This window comes from Galendromus occidentalis, unplaced genomic scaffold, assembly GCF_000255335.2.
Source record: "Galendromus occidentalis unplaced genomic scaffold, Mocc_1.1 scf7180000075867, whole genome shotgun sequence".
NCBI classification, from domain to species: Eukaryota; Metazoa; Arthropoda; class Arachnida; order Mesostigmata; family Phytoseiidae; genus Galendromus; species Galendromus occidentalis.
In genome coordinates, this window is record NW_003803857.1 from 186397 (window position 1) to 211313 (window position 24917).

General features: G+C 52.2%; 1 protein-coding gene across 1 annotated transcript; it reads right to left on the reverse strand.

Moving 5' to 3' along the window:
- Positions 1 to 608: 608 nt before the first annotated feature.
- Positions 609 to 24598, reverse strand: LOC100906097 (pumilio homolog 1). Its single transcript, XM_003738291.2, has 9 exons — positions 24570 to 24598; positions 7442 to 7655; positions 5362 to 5706; positions 3314 to 3448; positions 2294 to 2488; positions 1818 to 2184; positions 1444 to 1691; positions 1115 to 1275; positions 609 to 818 (listed from the first exon to the last, which is right to left on the reverse strand). Exons 2-9 carry the CDS (start codon positions 7650 to 7652, stop codon positions 609 to 611), a joined length of 1872 nt encoding a protein of 623 aa, XP_003738339.2. The 5' UTR covers positions 7653 to 7655; positions 24570 to 24598.
- Between the last annotated feature and the right edge of the window lie 319 nt (positions 24599 to 24917).

Here is a 24917-nt window from a genome sequence, read left to right on the forward strand (position 1 = left end):
CAGCAGCGCACAGCGGCTGAATGAACTGGCACGCCAGGTTTGCAGAAGGTTTGGGATGGGGAGCTCTTTCCAGCGTCAGTTGATAGGAAGTAGCGCCGAGTTGCCTCATTTCATCCTCTTCTCCATGCAGCTGACCGGACAACAGCCCGACAATTTTGTCGAAATTTCCACTCGGTTCGACAGAGGAAACGACAAGCTCGTTTGCATCCGTTCATCGAGTTTGACGCTATCAGCGATGTGTGTTTGTTTGCGTTTGTGTGTATGAGTGTGTAAGTGTGTGTCCTTTCGCATGAGTCGTAAACTACCCATGGTGGAGTCCGCTCTGCGTCAATCGACCGTTCAATTGATCCATAATTCAGTTATTCAGTCAGTCATACTGTCCTTGCTTGGTTGCTTGCTTGCTCTGAGTTTGAAGAAAGCTAGAAGCTCCGTTCGGATTTCGAGAACCGTCCAATTGCACCTCGGTCAACTTTCCGTCACGATCTACGACGTGTATTTCCCTCCTACGTAGACCGTTCCGTCTTCTTACCTAACAGCAATAGCAGCAGAATATTCATGCGTCGATCCATTTTCTCCTCCCGGCCGACTTCGCACGCTTCCTCGCTAGCTTATTGGGCCGGTTGAGGTTGCTGAGGGTGGTGAGGATGCGGAGGAGAGCCCGCCTGGTTGCCGGATAGATACTTGTAGAGGTACTTCTCCAGCTTGGCGAGGGCGTGCTTTCCAGATGTTGACTTCTGCAGTTGTTCTTTGTTGAGAGCAATCTTCTGGACCAGAAGCTTCGAATAGTGTGCGTCGGCCACCTCGACCATGCGTTGGACCTGAGAACAGTCGAGGAATCGGGTCACTTTCGAAAGTCATCGCTAGGGCTCGGGGCGTCTCGAGAAACGGAATCTATCACCACGGCAAAAGATTGAACTCGGTCGGACTAGGATCTCTTCGCCTCGTCGAAAGTCAAGAATTCCTTTACGAGTGGGGTCGGGATACAAATCTGGACGCTACAGACTCCAATCGAGCCTGTAGAGTTGTGGAGCTACCGTGAGCGTCGTTGAGAACGACGCGTACGGTAGTTCCGCGCATCATCATGTCTCTGAGAGAAAGCTGCTCATCACCATACCACATAGTTCGCGAAGGGATCCTTCATCATTTTGAAGATGCCGTCTTTCGTGGCGCAGACTTCTTCCATCAAAACAGTCCTCTCAAGGGAAGATCCGTGGGTTACGCACTTTTCCATCACGTTCGAGGCATACTTGTGACATGACAGAGCGACCACATTGCCTGTAACCGGAGTATCCCGTGTCAATCAAGGTCGCGCATAGCTATCGTCAATTAAAAAAACCTCCAGCATGGCATCCAGTGCGAGGAGGCCTGTCACTAGCTACGGGTCGTCTCCCGGCGATGATCTACGATAGCTAGACGAGATACATAGGTGACAGAAAAAAGTACCGCGAATTGCCTGGATGATGGCCGACTTGTCCTTGGGCAGACCGTGCTGCAAGATGTACTGAATGACATAGTTGCCGTATTGGTCTTGAGCCAGCTCGAGCGTGTTCGCGTGAATTTCTTGAAGGATCGGAATCGACTGCTCGAATTTGCAGTACTCCAAAAGACGTTGGATCACGCGACAGGCGTAACTGTGCGAGCACAGCTGACGCACTTTGCCGATGCATTCGTCTACGATGAACTGTAGATATCTGAAACAAGCATCGGTATCGGGCTTTGAGTTGAATTCGGGATTCCCCGAGGATTGTCGGGGCATTTGTGCCGTCATATACGTCGTCGAGATCGGCATCGAGCATATTCAAAGGAGAGCAACTCACCCTGGCTCGATGGTCTCGAAACATTTCTGCATGACATGGTTGCCATTTTCGTCATTGGCGCATTGCACAACATGGTTGCGCAATTCGTCAATCAGCTTCTTGCGCACTTCTGTCGGGAGTGACACGAGGGCCTTCTGCATTACTCGGCAACCGTAGATATGCATGGTGAGGTTCACGATGTGTCCTGTCATTTTACCCGCGAGAGCCAACTTCTGCTCTTCCGAACCGAAGTCGAACAGCTTCTGCACGACATAGTTGCCGAATTCGTGTGTCATCAGTGAGTAGACCCACGTGAAGATTTCATTGAAGATCATCTGCTTCTCCGAAGGGGTAGCCGATTCAAGTTTGTGTTGAATGAAGCGAGATCCTGCCGAGAGATTCACATCAGCGTTAGCGCAGCCATCCTCCGTGAAGTTCCCCTGAGGCTCCAATAAAAAGTTTTCTTCGAGAGGAATTTTTTAAAGAGAGATCTCCACCTTGTTGATCTTGTGCGAATTCGATGACGTGTCCGCAAAGATCTCGGAGTTCGAGGTCAGGGTAGCGATTGCTTTTGAACTCTTTGATGAGTTTCGTTTCGTTTTTCTTCTTGGTCACGGAAACCTTCGGAGAAGTCATCCTTCCAGGAGAGGACCAACCGCCAACTCCGGCAGCCATACCGGGATTCATTCCAGCTCGGCCTCTGTGGTGTCGCATGAAAGAAAAGAAGGAACATCCACGTCACAAGGTATATCAAGAGCGGAATAATGAAAGTAGAAACGCCTCAAGGGGTACGCCGGCCTGTGCCGCTTATGATCTCCTAGGCGGTAATTTGGTGTCTCGAACTAGTTTAGTGATGTAGCCGACGAGTTGATTACCCTTCTTCAGCTATAAACGACTCGTAAAAACGATTCTCGATGTACGAATACGAAGGAAGTCTCGTCGCAATAGCTACAATCGGGCTCGCTTTCGTCAGCCACTTAGACAGATAACGTACTCCTCGCAGGTAGATTCTGAGCGAGGCTCTTTCGTGCTCTCAGTCATGTCCTGATGAATTATTGTCGGAGCCGATTTGCAGAGAGAGCGAGACTCGCCAATCGACATTCGTATATTTCCCCGAGCTTTCTTCTCGGGATTCTTCAGGAATACACAGACTCTCGTTCATGAATCCAAATCGATACGATCGATTTTGATCTTGGTATCGCTCGTAATCAGCGTCGATACGGAATTGACTCTGCTCCGCAATCGCCAGTCAGGCACCCCACCAAGTGAACCCCAGCGGAATGGCTTACAACCCACGGCTCAGGATTCAGGATACCTTGGTCCAGAGGCCACTAGAACCCAATGACGACACAAGACTGTGGATATCAAACTACCGGGTCGACGCTCCTAAACTGTACAAGCTATCCGTACGCCAATCTGTCGGAGCAAGTATGGTCCATGTATCGATCCGGACGTCGGCATGGAACCGCCCGTCGGGACCCATTCGAGGCTACAATATAACGATTAGAAAATAGAGCGACAAACTGACCTGATCTCATAGTAGTTATTCTGACCCATCGAGGGCGGGGCCGCTGCCCATCCGAATCGCATCGAATCGGGTGGCATATAATTGTGGGGAGGCGGGTACATATTGTACGGAGGTGTGTGCATACCTGAAAGCAATGAAGGCTTGAACCCAGGACGATTCTCGACTTGACTGCATGTGCGAGCAGACTTTCAAAATTTTTTTTTGGATTTATCGAGGTTATATTGCGCAATCTGACACCAAATTCTTAGATTTCTTTTTCCCGATCCTATAGGCAGGATAATTCATTCCTTTCTTCCCCTCTAAATTTCGGTTCTCCCATTCCGTCGCGTCATCGGAGAAGTCGGAACTTGCGTACGATTCGCCGTAGGGAGGAAGTGCGGCCTCGGAGCGAACAGCTATCCAGTCGGGCAGCTCTATCGACCGAGCCACCGTCAAATGAATCACTCAATTACAATAATAGACGTCTGCTTCCTTCCCTCGGATCTGATCAAACGATTCTCGACGTCAACGGCAGCAATAGTTGAAAAAACTCTTTAACGTAGAAACGATGTCACAATCAGTGCACGTCGAATCGAGCCGTACGCCCATTTTCGCTAATATCGGTATCCGGTCTGTAGTCTACAATCGCAACGGCGACGAATGGCAGCAGCATGAGCGCAGCTGACTACGGACTCGAGAATAGCGATTCGGAATCTCGGTAATTCTTCATTCCAAGGAGCTTCCGACTCGTCCGCCTTCGGTAGCATGCGATGTCATGACTGTCCTCAAAGTGTTTTGGAGTTTCCCACAAGCATCCGTGAGTCGGTGATCTGCGAGATTACGCGAGAGCGTCGATTGTCGCTCCGCGTCATTCCTAGAATCTATCACCATGGAAGAATAGTTCGTCGAGTACAAACTAATTCATTCACTCGCTCAGTCAGGCGCCCAACGCGCTATCTCCTCCGTCCTCCTGAAGCGTCCTCGGTCCAGCCTCCCGAGGTGGCTTTCGGCATTAGAGCGAAGCCCTCCGTTGTGAGCATCTGGTCTGAACTTTCAGGTCCTTGTCAGAGCGAGAAGCTTCAGGCGCGAATCGTCGTAGGTTGACGGCAACACACGACTGCGATGCGACTCCCGCACCTCAGAGTTCAAGGCCGGTTTCGAACACAAGATTTTCATGGGGGCACGCTGCGTCGTGTTTCCTCACTCGGTCATTTTATCCTGGCCTTATTTCTTTCCCCGTCCCGGAAACCAAAGCGCGTGGGGTTCTTCGGGAAATCTCCTCCCGCTCAGGCCGCCGCGCTGCTCATTTGGAGGCACCGGGCGTGTGAGAGAGCGTCGCGAAACATCTCTCAGTTGTTTGGAACGTGAGAGCAATGCCGAAACCTGAGTCGTTCCTCGATGATACTCCTCCGTGCCATATGAGGAATGGGGGGACGTTCGGTAGCAAGTTTGAAATGGGCATCCGGGATGCTTCCAATGGGAGAAACGCCGAGAGACGCGGCGACGGAATTCCATCTCCTCTCAGGCGACGGCCTCGAAGGATGGCCGTCCGAGAAATTCGGAGGTCATCATCATACAACATTGAGCGTATGCTGCCCGCGGCGACATTCGTGAGCTCGAGGGCCCACCCTTCGACCCGATCTGTATGCCGAGACACTACACGCGGAAGGATGCGTAGAATAGCCGCGACGCTCGCCAGCCAGCCGGCCCAGCATTCGAGAGACTCACTCAGATACCTTCCCGCATCGTCGGTCCGGAGCCGAGAAGCAAACAAGGGACCGGCTGGAACTCGGCACACGTTGAGATTCGAAGCGAACAAGACTTCGAAGTTTCGCGACACTTCCAGAGACCCTATGTGGAGTTCGACGGAATGAAATACGGAGGGGGGAAGCCCTCGACTCCGTGTGGAGGAGGGGGAAGCCCCCGACAAGAGGCGCCCAACAAAAAATCGCAATTACATGGAAACTCAAGCGGAGGTATCAGCTCTGATTGAAAACGAGTGACGAGGTCGGTAACTCCAACGAGAAACTCAATGACGGGGAAAAAACGTCGGATTACCGTTTGTATGGTGAGGGTGTCCATGAGGATTCGGCGGAGGCGTCATTGTGGTGAAGTAGTTGGTGAGGAAATTGGTCAGAATCGCGTTCTGCACATGACCGCCTTGCTGCTGTTGCTGTTGTTGTTGCTGCTGCTGTTGCTGTGCGCTCATGGCTCCGCCTGGAGTCGACGAATTTCGGTTCGACATGACGGCCTGCTCTCCAGCAACGTTCCCATACATGTAGTTCTGGGGTCCGTTGGCTGCGCAATTCGCCGCTTGTTGGAAAGCGGTCGCGATCGAGAATTCCGACCCGTCCAGATTCTCGCTGCTTCGAAGACTCAGAGGAGAGTCTTTAGGGGGTGTGCCTGTGAACAAGAAATTACATCAGATCGTAAAAATGGACTGAGATCCGGTCGAACTCGATGCGGATGAACATGACAGCAGACATGACGACGAAGGATGTGAAGATCTTCGGAAAATGGGAACGGGTAGGGTGGAGGCAATGCTCCAGAGCTGGTTCTATGCAATGAGGAAGGGCGAATCAGACTCGATCAGGGCTCGATTTCTTTCTCATATGGCGAGCCTCGAGGGCCTCGGATATGCTCAGGCAGATTTCTGGTCCGAATACTTCCAGGGGGGAGCAGACCGGCTCTTCGGATGGAGTGAGCGGACCGATCATCATCTCCATGGCTCGGAGCCCGCGGTACGCGCGACAAGGACGAGTCTTTTGAGAAAAAAAATGCGATCGACTACGCGAGGAACGAACGGAATCGCTCCGTATGCGCGGTGTCCATTCGATAGCTCGTAGACCCTCCGCATTCTCGTCCCCCTGTCGTCCGCCAGCCAATCAACACGTCAGCAGCGCGGTGGCAGCTCGCATCGTGCCGTAAGCCCTAGCCGAGTAATTGCGACAAAGAGTTACTTCATGTCTGATAATAATCGACGGTATCAGGACCAGAATAAAACAAGCGAGAATCGAAGCTACCGGACCACGCTTCGCAGCGATGTGACCCAGTTCGGAACGATTGTCATAAACACGATCGATGGAGGTAACGACGACTGGCGGCTCGGCCCCCGAAACTTCTCGAGGAAGAAGCATCGAAAACTTGGAACGGGACGACCTCAATGCTCATGCTCTAGTTCCTGTCCTCGCAGATGGTCAGAGACTATCAATTTCAGTCATGGGACGGGAATACTAGGAGACGGCTCTCTGCTCCAGAGGTTAACTCCAAAAGCTCTCGGCTCGCTTCAACTCCGGCTCGCGAGTAATCAACGCGTCCCGGGGATCATGGCATCTTTCTCACGAGAGGTGAGCAAGGCGTTTGCTGACGGGTGATCAGGGATTCGCCTTCCATCGGTCAAGCGCGCGACATCGGATGTCCTGAGGCTTGGAGATCATACGACCTGCGAGCCTTCCAGGAGGCCGATTTCTTGCAAGAGATCCGGATCGCTTCGGATCGGTAGGCGAGCGCGGTTTTGAGGGACTCCTCGAGAAAAAATCAATGATTCTCTTCAATGGACGGAGTTCCTTGAAAACCTCCCGATGCTAATCGTCGTCGCGAGACGATGCGAATGCTCTACCAGATCTGCGCAATCAAGTCGGGAATTCCGCAGTGTGGGCACCCGAGCTCCTAGCGCCTCGGAGGAGTCTTCCCGAGAACAAAAAACGTACCATGCGAAAGGCTCAAAGCGTACCGGTTAGAAATCAAATGCGTCACATGTTACGGAGGACTATCGGAGTTGTGCGCAGATCGCGGATCGCAGAAAAATAGCAATCGATATTTAAACGCGAAAACTCGCAGTGTCGAGGTATAGAGGGCAAAAGATGGAGGGCCGGAGATGAGGCCCTCGGACCCGCCGAGAGTAAGTTGGACCCGGTGTTTCCCGTTCGAAATCGATCCCGCATTCGCTAAGTCCTTCAACGGCGTCAATTGTCTGCTGCTGTTTTTCTCTCTTCTCTTTAGGTGGTTCTCTGTCGTCTAAGTATGTGTTTGATGCACTTACAGTATTCCTTATTTGGGCTGCTGATGCCGTTGTGTGTAGTGGAACCATTCGCGTGATTTGGGGCTAGGTGAGGATTGTGCGAGGAGTTCCACTCACCCAGGACGTATTCCGCCATCTTGACGCCCAATCCTGCATCGCCCAACGAGTCATGGTTGTTAGTGGCCGACACCACGGGAACTCCATGGGATGGTCCACTACCCAAGGGCGAGGTCCACGTTGATGAACTCAGCGAGAGATTCTCCAGTTGTTGTTCGAGTGTCACTCCAACCCCACCACCACCTGAGCTGCAGTCTCCGCGCCCGGACATGTCCTGAAAACGAAATGGAATCACTTAGTGGGAAACTCGTGCTCGAGGAGTTGTACTCCCGGCGACGACTTCACGAGGAAATAACTTCCTCAGACTTCCAGCTGATTTTGGACCTTTACCCCTTCTACCTATCCCAGTATCTATTCCACTCGTCTGCTCTTATCTCAAACATTCCGAATTTGGTTTCCAAGCGTAAAATTCCCTATATCGTGATATTTCTCGGGGCGTCGCGCATTCCGATGTTTTTCGGTACTTATTTATGAACCTCCTGCACCGAAACAGCTCCTGATCCCAGAATCCTTGAATACGAAGTCGCAGAGCTGATTATTTCCCCTATCTAATGCGGCCAATTATGAAATAAACAGAGTCAGTCGCTCGTTTTCGAGTGAGCACAATTCACACCCTCACGTCGGTCATCGATTCGCATATCCACTCAAGTCATCCAGTGAGCGTCCCAGGAAACCCTCCAGCAGCTTCCCTTAGCCCGTGTTTATCGCTCCGTATCATCCCTATCGTCGTTGCAGCTGTTACGATACGAGGAGCTGTCATACGTCGAAAAGCATTCGATCTATCAAGCCGCCGCCTCTGTCGTAAGCCAGAATTCTTCCCAGTGACGACTCGTGCCTTACAGTCCAGAAGCCGAAGGAGTCACCTTGTCTCAGTTCGCGGTGCTAATTACTTTCTGAGAACCCTCCGTGGGGATTCTGCGACCACTATCCGCTTTGCTCAACAATTTCCTTCCGCCAGCGCTCACGACGACGCTTTAATCCGCTGGTTGACCTCATGAGGTGATATGTGTTCTATTTATGCAATATGCGGCATTCAGCGCATCTTATCTCATCTACTCCGGACCGTATTTAGGTGCGAGCTTTGGCGATGACCTAACGGTGAAGTCGCGTGAGTCCCCCATCACTCTCATGCATACACGATGCATGTTCGCCCCGAAAGACAAGGCCCGAAGTCGTATCGAACATGTCGCGAAACGAGATGAATGATGTAAACACCGTGGATGATTCTTATAATCTGCTTTCGTCAGATCGCGAGCACGACACGTTGTCATGCGACAAGGGCGCCCGACAACGTAAACCAACGCTTTGTTCGAGCGGGCAAACGACAGACCAAGAGTCGTCCAATCTGTTCTTCATACCATAGTCTATGCAGGATACTTCATCATCAGCGTTTAGTCTGATCAACATTCGGTGACGATCGGGGTAGCGAGGGGCTCCTTCGAACGCTTCGGTCGCCTCGACGACGACGACGCCGATGATAATCGGGACTACCACGAGGCGTCAGCGTCGTTGGCCTCAGACGAAGCATGCCAAGTACGGCTTGCCATTGACAAAAGGACGTAGATCTCACTTTCAGCTTTCTTCTGTGTAGAACGGATACGAATGTATTTGCTGAACGCCCTGTCTTCAGTATCTGTTCGGCAGTGTTTTTGACGTCGGTAAGGTCAAACCGCGGCCGAAACACGACGATGCTATCCGCAGCCATCGTCGTCGTCAGTGGCCACAGCATCTGACTTGTGACTGTGGACAGAACACAACAGGCGGCAGAAGAAGAAAAATGTCAGCCGTTCCTATGGCGGAAATCCCACCTGTCTCATAATAAGCCGCGGAAAATACTAAATCCAATGGGACTCGCATATTTTTGCATCCAGTCCGCACACTAGTCGCTCTGTCTCCCTTGACAATCCCGATACCTCGAGGAAATGAAAAAAAAAGCTGTCGACTCAGGGACTCCCTCCCAGTTTTTGTCCTCTTTAGTCACTGGTGGGACGTCGACACATTCTCGCCACCGGCTCCGCTCGGAACCGTGAAGTTATATTACCATCACGCTGCCCCGCAGATACCCGCGAACTGTGAGATTCGATTCTCGAACGATATTCGCGGATCATCGCGATTCCTTGTATCGTTATCACGGGGGAGGGGGAGCAGAACAGGATCGATGAGGAAGATCATCCGACGGAATCAGTAGCGGAATATTCTACCTGGCACAGTTGCCGTAGTCGACGGTGGAAACTCCTACCGTTGTCGACTCGGCTGATTACCACAACGGCTTGGAGAGACCCTCGATCACAACACGATAGACCGAACATTTCAAGTCCTGTTCCGTGAGTTTTTCTCTCCTCCAGAAAAAGAGCCGGCACCAAGGCGTATGTTCCGCTGCTCACGGACATCACCGCACTTCGTATCCGAAGTGGTCGTGATTCCAGTCGAGGAGTTCCTGAACTAGCTCATTATTGCTCAACCTTGAATTTGATGAGCAGGGAAAATCTCTCCACTAAATTCGACTTTTACTTCAATTCTCAGGCGAGCCGCATTCGGTCAGGCGTATGACGTCATATGGGATGATGCCACACGTTGTTTTCGAAGGCTCGCCGCAGCTCGTCGTCCATATCGAAACCGCATTGCTTGACCACTCGGTCGGATTGCTACGAGCGCCATACGCGGAGCGAAGTCCGTATACAAAGTCACCTCCCATCGGAACGCAATTATTTCGAGACTACATGTCGATCGTCGTCGCAGCTCCTACCGAGGATCGGCAGGCAAGGGAAAAACAAGAACCTGTCCGAGCCGAAATAAGCGAAACATGTCTTCCCACGTGGCACGAACACCACGTTGCCGCTCCGAAAGCGGAACGCTGGTAGCGTTCGGACCAACTCGGGTCGGAGTCGACCCCGGTACAAACTCCAGCGTTTTCTCGCCAACACTTCGCCAGAAATGGCAGACGAGCTGACCGTCTGCGTTTCTGTCTGCGCGATCGCTCGGACGGACGCTCGCTCGCTCGGTCGTTGGGTCGGTCGCTGGTCGCTCCGCCGACTGACGTTGGGTTCAGTGCGCTAGAGTAACTCGGTTTCCCGTTTTTTCGTCCGACGACGTCTTGCGTCTGACGACTTCACCTCGTTGCGCCGCCCCAGGCCTTTGATTATTACTACGATTATCACCAGAAATAAATCAGACCAGCTCCGATAGCCGTGGTCGTCATAGCGCAGTCCTTAGGACGACGCTCGAGCAACATCGTCCAAAGACAACTTCGGAAAGAAGATGGACAACTCTTCAAGTGATACTTCGACGAGATCGAGCAGTTTCCCTGACCAGGTTCATATAATTCCATCTGTTTGTCTGAGATAAGTGACTCGCCGAATGCCTCGACGGGGAGCTCACCTTCGATCGCGACTCTCTCAAAGCGGTATCGACCGTCGAATCCTCGTCCATTTCGGCGTAGGTTAGTTATTCCCTCACCGATTATTTTTGAGAATCGAGAATACGGAGACCCACAGGGCTCAGGTCAGACAAAGTCCGAATGAGACCTCTCGCACCCGAACACACGATAACACGTAGGCGAGAACATGAGACGCGTGAGTCGAAGTATTCTATGCGGCGGCGAGCCGATGGAGGGACTTTTTCCAGAGAAACACAGAAGCATGGGTAGTAACCTCACCCGAACGAAGCACAAGAAAATCGTTCGGAGGATCCAGCTACCGATTCGCCGGCGTCCATTCGGGCGAACGAACCACGGCTCGCGTGGCAGCTCATCATTAATTTGCCCCATGGCTCCTCGGCCTTTCATCAGGATCAATGCCCCTGGCTTAGAGACAGTCTCCGGCTACAGATTGACTCTGTCTTCTCGCCTGCCCAAATAACAGCTACGGGCGTATAGTTCGAAAGAGAAACAGGTACAGCGGGGCCCCGAGAACCGCGGTCAGCTCGACTGGACTAATATTGAGACGACCTCAGAGACCGGCACTCGAAGAGAACATGTGTGGTACATATATCTACGAGTCCCGGGAAGCGTTGCTTGCTTAAATAGATCTACACGACAGCATTGTTGCTCGGGAATGGCGAACCCTCGAGAGCTGAGAATCGTTTCGAATGAAATCACCTTCCGCCCCGAATTGTCCCACATCGAGCTATATTTCAACTCGAATGGGGATCTCACGGTGGAATTTACGCACGTGACAGAATTCGAGTAGATTGAATTCCGGAGCAGCACGCCTGGAAGAACTTCTAGACAAATTCGGAGGGCCTAGTCCCAGCTCATCATCGAATGGAGTAGAATGCCCCGCTCGGCTAAGGATGAATGACTGATGTCAATTCTCGCCGAATCTGAGAATTGCTCACGGAGCTCGACGATCATTGGGGAGACTCGAGCTCGGAAAGGGTAGGATTCCGGAGTCCGTTCACTCGGCACGAAAGCTCGCGAGCTAATGTGGAATCCTACGGAGCTAAATCCTGTGAGCCAACAGACCGACTCACAGAGAATTTACTTCGTCGAAGCCGATGATCGCTCCAACAACCACAGCGGGTCTAAGACGTTACATGACCACTGACTTCTAATCGAATACAGCGACGACGCGACGGTGAACGCCGTCCGGAGCCGAGATTACCGGAGCCCACGTTTTATATTGGGAACCGGGGATACATTCTGCTCCGCGTGAACGGCGAAAGGACTACAGCGGCACGCCAACGATCTTTGGAGGATCGGTAGTTCTCTCGTTGAAGAAGATCATCCTCCATGCAGACCCGTATCCCAGAGCGCATGACGCGAATCTCTAGAAATGGTGAGGAAGCCCATCGCGAATCATTCGGGAGCGCTCGAGCGTTCCTACCAGAAAACACCCTCAAGTTTTAGTTCCTATTTCCCACTATGGAATTCTTCTGAAGCATCCGATGGATGTCGCGATTTTCTACTTGGATAGTTAGCGTCGTTTATTGTGAGTATTCTGCTCTTTTGTTTGTTGAACGGTTTGTTTGATGCTGCAAAACGTTGCCTAGTGTCCGCACGAGCACTGGTCAGTTTCCGTTCGTTCGGGCGATCGGTACAGCCAAGGTCACTGGAACTGGCTCGTTCTGTCAATGGAACGGAGTAAACGTTTCCTTATGTAGGTGCACACAGATAAAAGCCTCGGTCACAGTCGCCGAGACTTGTACGCTCCTCTGGACATTCTTTTCTCGACGCGACGAAGACGCCGGCTCTCTACCAACAATGTTTGCGAGCGGACGACGACCGATCGCCTGTCCGCACGCGCAGCTACGTGGATCACGAGTTTCAGCTATTCGAGCCCGTCCGACACTAATACTGACAGACCGACCGACCGTCAGCGAAATCGTTTTCTCGCTCATTCGGACGTCAAGATGTAGGTCGCAGACTAGAACTGAACCCATCTGAGATCCCGGAGCCGGAACCAGCTTTCGTGCTTTGGTTCGCTTCCTCATCCCGAGAAATCTTCTCCGATCCAGGGGTCGATACTCGCAGCTGCAACGTCGTGATCGGAGTCTGAGCGGCGCTTCCCGAAATTTCACGTGTCAAAGCGTCATGCACTCCCCGGAGATGTCCCCAGGGCTGAGCCGATTCTTCTTCGGAGGCGACCCTTTTCGAGGAGACTGTTCGACTCCTCGACCCCTGTTCCTTGAATTTCCCTCGGATCCCTGGATCCCTCGGTCGCTCAATTTTCCCCCATCCTGGAACTCATCAGGACTACATTGAGTTCCGGTCGTTCCCAATGACGCAATTATCCGCTGATGATGCAACGGATGAAGGAGAATCGCTCCAGGAGCAAGCCGGAGCATGAAATGTGCAATTATTCCTTCCTGGGTGTAAACTCCTCTGCGAAGCGGATATTGAGGAGACACCTATTCGGCAGAGGCTATCGGCGGCATCATCAGATACCATGGATGGACGGGCTGCTGCTGCTGCAGCAGCATCAGCAGCCCAACCCGGCCCTCGGGGACCTCTGGGAGAGTTTTTAAAAAAGGAAACCCCGGTCGAGAGATTCGTCGTCGTCGTCGCGGCCGCTGCCGTCGATTTGAATGGCTCGACCACTGAGTGAGCGAGTTAGCCACCGAGCGAGCGAACCCATAGGCGCCAGCAGAGGACAACTTGTTTACTAAAAATACCTTCCCCATATGCCGCAACAGCCATTCCTTGCTAGGTTAACAACAAAGAGAAGAGCGTCGCGGCAGCAGCCGCGGTGGCGTCTTCCTTTTACCGAGCTGAGAGCGGTAGATGTCGGTTGAGTCACAGCTACTTCCGCCTGGAAACAAACCTCGTGCCTTTCGAGAACCCACCAAGTGTCCACCGACTATCGCGGAACTCATCGCCTCCTCCGACCGTCTCGTCTGAAGTCTCCTTGCGACAAGTCCGGCCGACCGACCGACCGACCCAGGAGATGCGGAGGATGAAATAATTTCACGAATAAAGTTCCTATTCGATGCCACATCGAGGGGAGCTGAAAATGACTACTCAAAGCAAGGCCTGCGAAGTTTCCACGTGGTCTCGCACGGTGAACCGTCTAGCTGCTGTAGATCTACAGCCGTGCGCAGACTATACGAGAATATTGCGTAGGCAGCTGCCAAGCGCATGACCAATCGTTGTGGACGCAATGTGTCGTTCCACATAATGTCGTTCAGTATCTATCTCCCTTCCGGTCAACGAGCAGGACAACAACGATGGCGGCGGCGGTGTTCGCGACGGCTAAGACTGGTTAATGATCCAGTTATGCTGCCTTGGCCCAGTGCGAACCCCTGTGCGCGGAACCCCTCTCCCGAAACCTATCGCGACGAAATTAGCTGCGAACGGGGCAAGTTTCGCATGTACTTCGAAATTCCCACAGAAAACGCCTGGGGCTTGTGAATTAATTCTTTCTACAAGCCTGCTCGATTTTTCTTTCCGCATGTTCCGACAAGTGGCTTGAAATACCACATGCGACGTCAGACGTTTCTCATAGGGGATTCGCTGGCGAGGTCTCACAGCCCTTTGTCGATGAGCGATTCCGATAACAATTGAGGCTATGCATAGGCTGAACTCTGCTCGATGACAGAGAATTCCTCCGTATAAAGAGGAGGTGATCACAGCTAGATATATCCATGCGATCCATTTATGGGACCGCGTGTTTTCGAGGTGGTTTCCTTTAGGTCGACGAGAGCCGCGATCATCACAACGGCATGGTGACAAGCGCTTCATGCGGTTTCTCCACGAGGGGACCGCCCGGGTCATCGGATCTCGACTCGGTTTGGATCAGGACTCGCCCTCTCCGTCATCGGGCGTTTTATACCACTCGTGGCAGGCGACAGATGCTCAAATATAGTCCGGTAAACACGTAGACTACGCCGCCGCCGTGGCGACGACGAGCCTGGCATGCAACCTGGAGCAAATCACATGCTGCCGCAAAAAACTATGTCAAGCTCTCCGTGAAACTCGTCAAACAGTTCGTTGTAAGGTCACTCACTCCTGCGCTTCGTTCCCGCAGTCAGTCAGCTGATCGGATCAATGTTTCGATCCGCATCATCGTCGCAGCGACCAATACCATGGGCTGAGAGACAATTATACTTGAGCTATCGTCCTGGCGAAGCTCCGAGCTGAGCTCGAGGAGCCCATCGAGATAATGCCGGTTAGAGAAATCTCTATCCGCAGCACTCGTTCCGCTGTTGGCAGAAAAAAAAGAAGATGATCCCTCGCACAATGGCTCACAATGGCACCAATGCAGCTAGCGGCTTCAGGAAATCCTCCCGGTAAAAGAGGAACAAGTCAGTCACTTGAGCGAGAAGCGTGTGCGCGCGCACAGAAGGTCACTCTTATGACTTAGCACATCAGAAAAAAAACAAAGTTGAGCGATTCGATCCGGCACAGCAGAAAATCCAGGCAGCCGCAGCCGCGCAATCAGGAAGCAGCGAAACGAAAGTGGCCCAGAAGAACGACACTGGCTCATGCAGCTAGCCAGCCGGCCGGCCACACTGGATTAAAAGCTTTGCTAGTCCCCCTTGACTGTCCGTTCGCATGTCCCGGCAGTGTCCAAGTCGCCTGCCGATTCCGATGTCGTTTTCCAGTCCGTCCCGAAAGCGCAGAAACAATTAAAGCAATGGGGGCAATTATCATTCCAGGGCACTTCTGCGATTTCGTCCAGTATGTACCGGCGAGAGCATTTGAGAAGAATGGGACGACTTTCCAGCTTCGAATACATGACATCGAGAGAAAAATAGATTACCGGCGTCATTGTCAGCGGGAATTTCCATCAGCAGACACAATCAGCATTTTCAAAAGCGGCTGCCGCTTTCGCGATGAAATCAGATCAAAGTCGCTGTGCTATCGGATTCGAATTTCCCTCGAATCTGGAGATTCTTCCGATTCGCTGGAACACGCTCGGTACGCCCACGAGTCTGCGACACGTGGATTTGCAATGTAACGACGAGCTGAGACATTTGAGAGATGTCGCTCGGAAATATTCAATTGGCCTCGTGGGGAATAGGGGTGGTGACCGGGGCAGTCGACTTTGCTGCGACGTGAAGGTCTTGCTCTTCACTCCACGATCGGTCTGCATGGCTCGTTTCGGAGACTGGCGGTTCCCGAGACTGACTGATCCACCAGGTGGATCGATGAGCGGACCGACGGATGAACGCACGGACCGACCGACCGAACGAAGGGAACGATCGACCGATGGATTGATCCCAGAGTCACAAAACAACATGAGCACATAATCTCCCACCGCCGATGGTTTCATGATGAACTGAAAGCTGCTGTTGCCCCTCTGCCGCGATGCTCATGTGACGTCAAACTTCCCGTTGTCCAACTCTCTGTGGGTCACATGGCGACTGCTTTTGCTCACCGTTGCACTGCTAATATCATCAACGCCCGTTCGCCGACCGACCGACCGACCGACCGACCGACCAGCGAAACAAGCAGCGAGTCATTCGGTGGATCGCTCAATCTATTCTCACTCGTTAATCATGTTTCCCTACGGAGACACAAAGAAGAGGAAATATGGAACGATAAATCCAATCCGAAATCCTTGAGTTTTTTTCTCGCATCTGCTTTCACCCGAACATCCAACGTTTCGGACGCTCGTCACCCACCGATGTCGGGTGATGGCGGCCGCGTGAGGTGACCGTGCTCGAGTTGTCGTTTTCTATTTTTTCTTTTTCTCCACGCGTTGAACGTCGAAAGCAAACGTTCGACGGATCGACTCCGATTAGATATTGCTTCGACTGATAACGACTCTAATGCGGCATGCAAATCGTCGAAGAGCTTTGTAACGAGGCATTCGGTGACTCAGATAATTGCGTCAATGAGAATGAAGATACGAGATCGGCCGTCCGTCGCATCAGCGGATTTTGGGGGGGCAATCAGCGAATTTTGAAACGGGGATATCACCGAAGGGCTGCTTCGCCGATTGTTCGATGAGACACATCAGTAACTCAGTGGGGTAGGCCGTGAACTATGAATGGATAGTGAATTGAGAAAATCCCTTCATCGCGCTTCTGGCGCAGTCAGAAGCGGCAAGCCAATCTGTGCGAAGTGCGAAACTCCGACTGTCGTAAAATAAACAGATCCGACCAGCCCGCTCCCCAAATCAGACCGTCAATGATCCGTGAGATACACCTGAAAACCTCAAGAGCAACGATAATCCAGAGATCTTTCTGGAATTTCCAGCGTCATCAGCACGGCACTGACACGTGAGTGTCGATGCGGAAACGCTGCTCAGGAGACGCATAGACGAAGCGTCCACTATCGGGGAGGAACGATAGGGAAATGAGATATCAGAGCGATCAGATATTATTCGGCAAACTCAATCATCTTTGGCTTCCTCAGTTCCTGGATGGGGATTACTATCGAGCAGGTCTTCCACGAAAGACTGGCGGAATTCCCGAAATCATCCACGGACAATCGAATCGGCATAAGGTCCGGTATGTGACCGAGCGAGTCTCGACGACGAATCTCGAGACCGCCTCACGAGGCAGGATACTGACCGAATTCTAGACTAAATAAATGCTGACGGGAGAGGGCGATTCGGATCACGCTCTGGACTAACAGAGGAAGTTCTCTAATCGCCAGCAAGATAGAAATCGACAGTTAATCGGAGAGATCAACGCTTGCATGCACGTAAGCATGCGGGCTCGGCTGGGAGAGTCGACCCAATGCCGCATCCGCGAAAAATCGCTTCCAATATCTTCCTTCGTCAATGCACTCTCTCTTAGAACACGTACCGGGTTTGCCGTGGAAGCGTCTGCTAAATTCGTAGGGTGGATTTTCGGATCGGTAATCTCCGCCGGAAGTCCCGCGACTTGTGTGGAATTCATCCCATGAACCCAAGAATGAACACGATTGATTCCTAATTTCCTCCCGAATAGCTGATTATATAGTCAAGTAGACACTGAATCTTAAACTACATATGTATAATTATTGGGACCGGTAAACGTCAAGCTCGACAGATACCTCTCTCGGAACCCGGTCCGAAACAGGTAGCAAAGTTCTGCAGATTCCGCACTTGAACACGCGATCAAAGAAAAAAAGCAGATACTAACTCTGAGCCAGGGCTGCATGAGATCGAGTCTTCCAAGGAGATCAGTTGTCATGTCAGCAGTACCTCCGCCGCACGCGTGGTGATTCCCTGAACCAGGAGGAGCGTTTCCACAAGAGGGACGTCGACAACAGCAGAGCGACAGAAAAATCTTGTCGCAGAAATCACGTGTTGAACAAGAAATCGGGAGCTTGAGGCAACGACGCCCGAGGAACTTGACCGCAGCCAATTACGCTTCCCACGTTGGCAGCACTACACCTTTTCTACGGTTCCAGAACCACCGCTCACGTATACGAATGCATCCGTAAATACGCGTGCATACACTATTACACACACTGCTAACAAGCAAACGGACAAACACTCGAAAGAACAGCAGTGACCGTGTCAGCTCAGTGAATTCTAGATGCGAGAACAACAACAAGATCAACTGGTAAAAACAGTCATCACAAGATTCCGATCGTTGTTTCTCGAAATCGAGCCTCCGTTCGGTCACCGAATGTCCGTACGTTCGCTTGAGCGTTTGCTCGTCACACTGACATTCGGGTCGGCAGTGAACATTAGGAACTGAATTTTCGGAGATGTTGCCCGGTGGAAAGCCACCCTGCCACTGTCTAACTCTTAGTGGTTCTTGTTCGTTGCTTGGTCGCTTACCATCGGCTGCTGGAGGCCGCTCGAGCTGCTCAGTACGGAGAGCATACTCTCTCTCTCTGCGAATGTCCTCACCCGCCCGTCGTTGTCGACAAAGTTGTTGTCGTCGTCGCGGTGCTTGTGTCCAGCTGAACCTCCTCTGATGCACTCGACGCTTTCACGACAGAAATACGTCGGATCCCCACACGTCTCGTCACTCCTGTCGGAGACCGAGAAACTTTCGAAGGGATCGCCAGGAGAGAACAACGATCAAGAGTTTTCTCTTCTCCGAGAATGCGAGGCAAATAAAACTTTATCACAACAACCACTGAGTTCGGAACACGGGATTACAATCACGTGTTCCTCCAGCGTCAGAGCTGCCAGAAATTCGCACTCCAAACCCGGGCTCAATAGGATCCTCTCCGCCTTCCGGGATTCGCGTATCCTGATATTCCTGAGGTTTCCAGCACAACCCAGTTCGAGGAAGAGGTGTTCGAAGCGTGTACACGTCAGACACGATGCCGACCTCCACTGAGAATTTCTTTCCAGTCCTGTACTGAGGTTAGGACTGCAGGAACGTCAAACGTCTCAGGATCACCCGACTTGGCTGAGGAGTCGGCTTCTGTCGCAACTTCGCTAGGAGCAACTTCGAACGTCGCTCTCCAGCCCTGAGGGAGTCGGTCGAGAGCTGTCAAAATACGGTAGACTCGTCACTTGCACTTTGATCCTTCAACGAATTCACAAGACGCGTTACCTCGACTGATCGGCTGAACGATAATCCGACCGAGTTCGCAGGTAATAAGTAATACTGTTTGTTCCAAGGCACGTTGTTTTGCCACGAATCACAGCTTGCGGTGTAAGTTTGTCGATCGCGGCCACCTCGTGGCGGAGCTCCTTCTGCTCCCCACACACACTCACTGTGACTGACTGACTGTCTGTCTGCCTGACGGTGGTGGTGTCCGCAGCAGCCGTGGTGGCAGCAGCAGCGAGCCGCTACGACCGAAGACGGCAGAAAGAAGTCTTCGACGTTTTCATGCGAGCCTTTCTATCCGTGGGTCCGAGTTCTCGATGCGACTCGTTCACACTCGCTATATCAGGAGCAGCTGACGGTGATTCGGAGTTTCTGATCTCGAGGGATACTCTCCGAATACCTCGAAGAATCTGTCCACCAGAACTGAATAGATCGCTACGGCGACCGCATTGGAGACAGTAGCATAAGTTTATTAAACAGAAATGCACAGTAGGCTTGCCTAAGCACACGTTCCATTCGAGCCTTCATCTATCCACTAGCGTTGACTGCGGCTTACCGCCCGGTAACGCTTTCCACTGCCGCTGCCAGTGCTACAGCAGCATACTGACCCTGACGACAACGAGGTTGTTTTCTAGTTGAAGTATAAAGAATGATCTCTTCCGTAGCACCCACGATACGTAACGTGGGGCACGACTCGCATGCCTGCCACTACCGTCCACGACGAGCCCGGTTCGCGCCCCTCGCATCACCATCCCGACCCGGAAAACGATGTTTCTATGCCCCTAATTGGCGAATTTTAAGCACGAAAACACTCCGGACAACTTTCTGGAGATTTCTGGGGGTCTCTGCAGCCGAACCTTCCCTTGCGGTGAACTGAACCGATAGCACGTGAGAGGTTAGGCCTCACCCCCCACTCGTAGTCTGGTCGTCGAACAACTCACCGTGCAAGGATCCCAATGCCTTAACTAGAGGCTTTCACGCTTCGGTCAGGCGCCCGGAACGAACAGTGGTCTTGCCCGTCGGGATAGACCGGCATTCGAGAGAAGCTAGGCTTCTTCCAGAAGACCTCGCTTGATTTTGCACCTCTCAAACCGAGTCGAACGATTCGAGCACGTCGCCTGCTCTATCTCACACACCGCACCGCTGGCTGGATGGCTGGCTGGCTCGCTCACTCGCTGCTGGATGGATGGCAGGCTGGCAGGCTGGCAGACAGGCAGGCAGCCGTAGTAGTGGCAGCAGCAGCAGGCACCACACACATCCACCACACATCCAAACACACACACAGGCGGGCCAGCTAAGGAGCTGCTGGTTCCACTATGGGCAGCGGCAGCAGAGTGCAGCAGCGACGACGACACGACAGTCGAGACACACGATGGTTGTTAGCAGACGCTCCCGGGGTGTGTCGTCTGCTAAACAGAACCATCCGATCAGCCGCGCTCACCGCCGTGCGCGTGGAAAGCGTTTTCCAGGGGAATTCGCGACATTCAAAGCTCGGTTTTCAACCACGAGGGGCTCGAATACTCCCAAAGCATTCCCACATAAGTCCATCCATCATTGAATCGGAATGTTCGGATTTATCATGGCGAAAATACACGTCGGTGCTCCAAGATCATCGCAGGCATGGTCTGGCGAGGGTGACGGGCGTGATGATGACGACGGCGGACGGCGCTCCGTTTAAATCGCCAGCAGCACCGCCACCACCCTACACACGTCAAAATCAGCTGTTGGCTATGAGAATCGAACTTTCCATGACACGACTGTCATACTGATCCTAAAGATCACGTAGATGTAAATGAAAGCCTCGTAGCCGAGCGCGCTACGCTGGGTCTCCCAGCGACGAGCCCAGATTATTATGTGCTTTAGACGGCAATAAAGAAAGCGATAGGTCACAGGGCCGGATCTACTCCCTCGATCCACAGAGCACGATGAAGACTTTGCGGTTTGGCGGTATAGAATCCCGCCCGTATATATCTGGATCGGACTCATTTCGTTCCCCGAGACGTGGTCCGATTATTCGAGGCTTCCGAATCCGTGGAAAAACACTCCTCTCACGGAATGCTTCTAGAATTCACCATCTCGAGCGATCTCTGAATCGATAAAGTGATTGCACGCATTCGATCCATCTTGTTGCTTGGTTCAGTGAGCCTCGGGCAGTCTCCCGCAGTAGACGGCGCCGATGGGTGAGACTCTGGAAATTCCCTCACGGCCACAAGTCTCGAGTCTGAACTTCTCAGACACACCTGTCGCACATCCGCTAAAGGGAAGGAACGACCGGCAATACTTTCAGTAAACTGAAGCATGCATCATATGAACTTTTCCTGATTCCCCTCTTCAATCGAATGTCTCGACTGATGACCATCAGGGTGTTCTCTCCGGAGAGTCCTACATGGATGTTTGTCCGGTGATCATCGAATCTTGGAGAAACGAGCGATCGGCGATTGTAGACCGGAACGCAACATATCTACAAATTCGCGATGATTTCGATGACAAGTGCCTGACAAGACGACTCCCGTGAATTCCAAGAGACGATTGATCGTATTCGTGACCAACCGTCTCCGATTTTTCAATAAGTATGCGTCAGCTATCTTATCCAATCTTCCGGAGCCTCGCAACATGAGAGAATCGACAGTGACCTCAAGGAATAAAGGCAGGGGCTAACTGATGTTGATCTCACTGACGGTCTCGACTCGCGTCTTACGACTGGACAAGATATTTGCAAGAAGCCCATTCGCTCTTGGACAGCGCCGCAAGCGACTCGGAATCAGGTTCCAGAACCTGCACGTAGGATGGAGACGTGTTGTTGGAAACGGAGTTCGGGATCGAGATGCATCGGGGGAGAATCCCAAGTCCTTCCGCGGTTCCATTTCGGAGGAAGTCGCTAAGAACTCCGACCGAAGCGATTGAAGCTCCGAGAAATCGCCGGAGAGAAACGTCCAGAATATCTCCGCATCCGACGCTATATCGCGGTCGCGGCGCAAGGGAAATGTTATGGTTATCCCACGAAAGCAGATCATTGTTTCGGGAGCTGTGACGAGGAGAAAAGGTTTCGAAGTTCTCTTCGGAGGAGAGCCCGGACCGCTCTGACAACCCTTCGGATAGTGATCCTCTCCAAATTACGTCAACAGAGGTGCCATCGCCTGTGCCAACTCTCCCGGCGCTGGGAATGCCGTGCGTAGCCCCTCGGTATACCTCTGCTTCGTCATTGAATGAAACGGAGCGAGGTCATCGTTGGAGGCGATGGAGCAAATTATCAAGCACGATCAATTCCCTCTGAAGTTGGTCCGCCAACATTTTCGAGCGGAATCTGCCAGATGAGTAGCGAAATTATACGACTGACTCCCTCGGCTCCACCGTGGAACCTTCGGGGCCATGTTGTCTACCAAATACGAGTCCGCGTTAGGCGAATCCCAACCTAGAACGTCATACTGAAAACGCGGTTCCGGTCGGGCATGAGGCACTCGATGTTCCACGGGAGTTCGCTGGATCTCGGAAAAGCTGACTGGGCGTCCCTTATTAAGATCGATGCGGCTTCAGAGAGCCGAAGTGACCCGAAAGGCTCCGTGACCACACATAAAATTCGATGCATACCAGTCGAGTCGATGATCGACTGATCAAACTATGATACAGATTTCCATCACGTGGATGTAGATCCTCGAATCGGGCAGAGGAGGATATTATCTTGACAACGCTTGAATGTTCGGATGCAATGCTCATGATCAAGAGCTCGTCTGACATGATAGCCCGAGCGGAAGCAACGAAACGAGGAAAATCTCATTCGCACATCTTCCGATAAATTTCTCAAAACTGGAGGAAACTTCCGACGGGTGTTATTCAGCCTCCACGGGGACGGCTCGGTTCCTTCGAATTGGAGACCAGAAATCTCGATGAAACGAATGGAATTCGATCTTATAAGACGTCTCATGATCACGAAGCGAAATTCGAGCAGCGCCCCTATCTGATAATCGGAGCTCGGATCGAGCTCAAATCTAGCGGGATCGCTCCGATTATATTATGAGCGATGGAGATAGAAGGGGTAAGCTCGTTCTCGTGAGATGCACGGAGAAACCTCTGAATCAAGGAGTCTGGAGCGTTTCCAGCCGACAGCCCTGGAACGGAAAGTCGCCGTCGAGTCCTAATGAACCTAAACTCATATCAGATAATTGCCCTAGAGCACGAATCGAACTCTGCGGAGAAAAGTTCGAGGCGGCTTCCCATGACAACCGTCGATACTGTCGTCATCGACATTCGGTTATCGAGCTCAGTTGCCGTTCGCAAGCGAGTTCCGTCGTCCGACTCACGCTTTTTCCAAACCTTTACTGTTCGGCTGAGAGTTAATGGAGCTCGGCACAAAGTGAGCTGCATAAATGTTTTTCGTGGAGGATCAGCCAGCTCTCGTCGGTCGACTTCCTAGCTGGGCTGCCGTCTGTCTGTTTGCCTACCTACCCAACTGAGTGGCTGGCAGACTGACTGACTGACTGACTGAATGAATGACTGGCTGGCTACCTGTCTTTTCCCCAACTGCTTGCTCTCGCTCCGAGATAAACGGCTATGAGGACATGAATTCACTCAGACTGAGTTCGCCACCCTACCGGGGCTCCAGACCAGAATAAGGCCGTCAGTCAGAGTTCACCATACAAGCCGCTCCGTCGAACGGCCCACAGAAATCGTAGTCGTAATGGACCAGGTGAAGAGAGCCAGAGACGGATGAGTCGCATTACGTCAACACGCCTGCACCGGACCGTCGAGCATGCCAGAAGTTCGACCGACAGAACTTAGCGGTCGAGACGAGATTCGCTTGATTTCTCTAGCTTTCTGATATAATGAAATATACATGCATGAGTCTGAACTTCCATCGGGAGCTAGCTTTACACAGCACACCTTCGTCACGAGGTCGCGGCCATCGAGGGTGACATAAGGCCCTGGAGGAGCCACGCCGACTTACGCATAACACGTTCAAGAAGCTGCGCGATTCACGGTGATTGTATTCGTGAGCTCACAGGGTCTATACCTCGCGAAGAAACTCTCTGCTGGCTTTCAGATACAGAAAAACCGCAGAAGTCCACCCTAGTTGCGGACCACATGTCTACGGCATGTGAACGCCTTCGAGTGCGATCCCAGCACCGAGACCATCCAGAGATTTCTCGATCCTTGCTTGAACCACCCCCCGAGTAACCTATCATGGACCGTGCTCGTATTTATCGAGCATAAGAGGTTTAAAAGGAAAAACTGCGAAAGTACTCACTCTTTAGCAAACGTGTTTTCTTGGGCTCTGTGACCGCTCGGTTCCTCGCAGACGATTTTCCACTGGCAAGCGCCATCTGGAGACTGTGTGCGCAAACTATCGCGATTCTGAAACTCTACTTGCACAAATTTGAAAGCCGCCAAATTCGCTCGGAAGTCTCGGCCTGGGAGGTGGCTCAACTTTGCTTCGAGGAACTCACGAAGAATCGGCATTGTTTCTCGAGAATTTCTCGAAATCCCGATGACGTCAGATGTAAACACAGATCATCTGGTGATGGTGGGTCGCTTCGAAAAGATTTCTGTGTGTTAGCTTTCCGTGTTGGTCGCGGTCGTGTTTAAGGACCTGCGC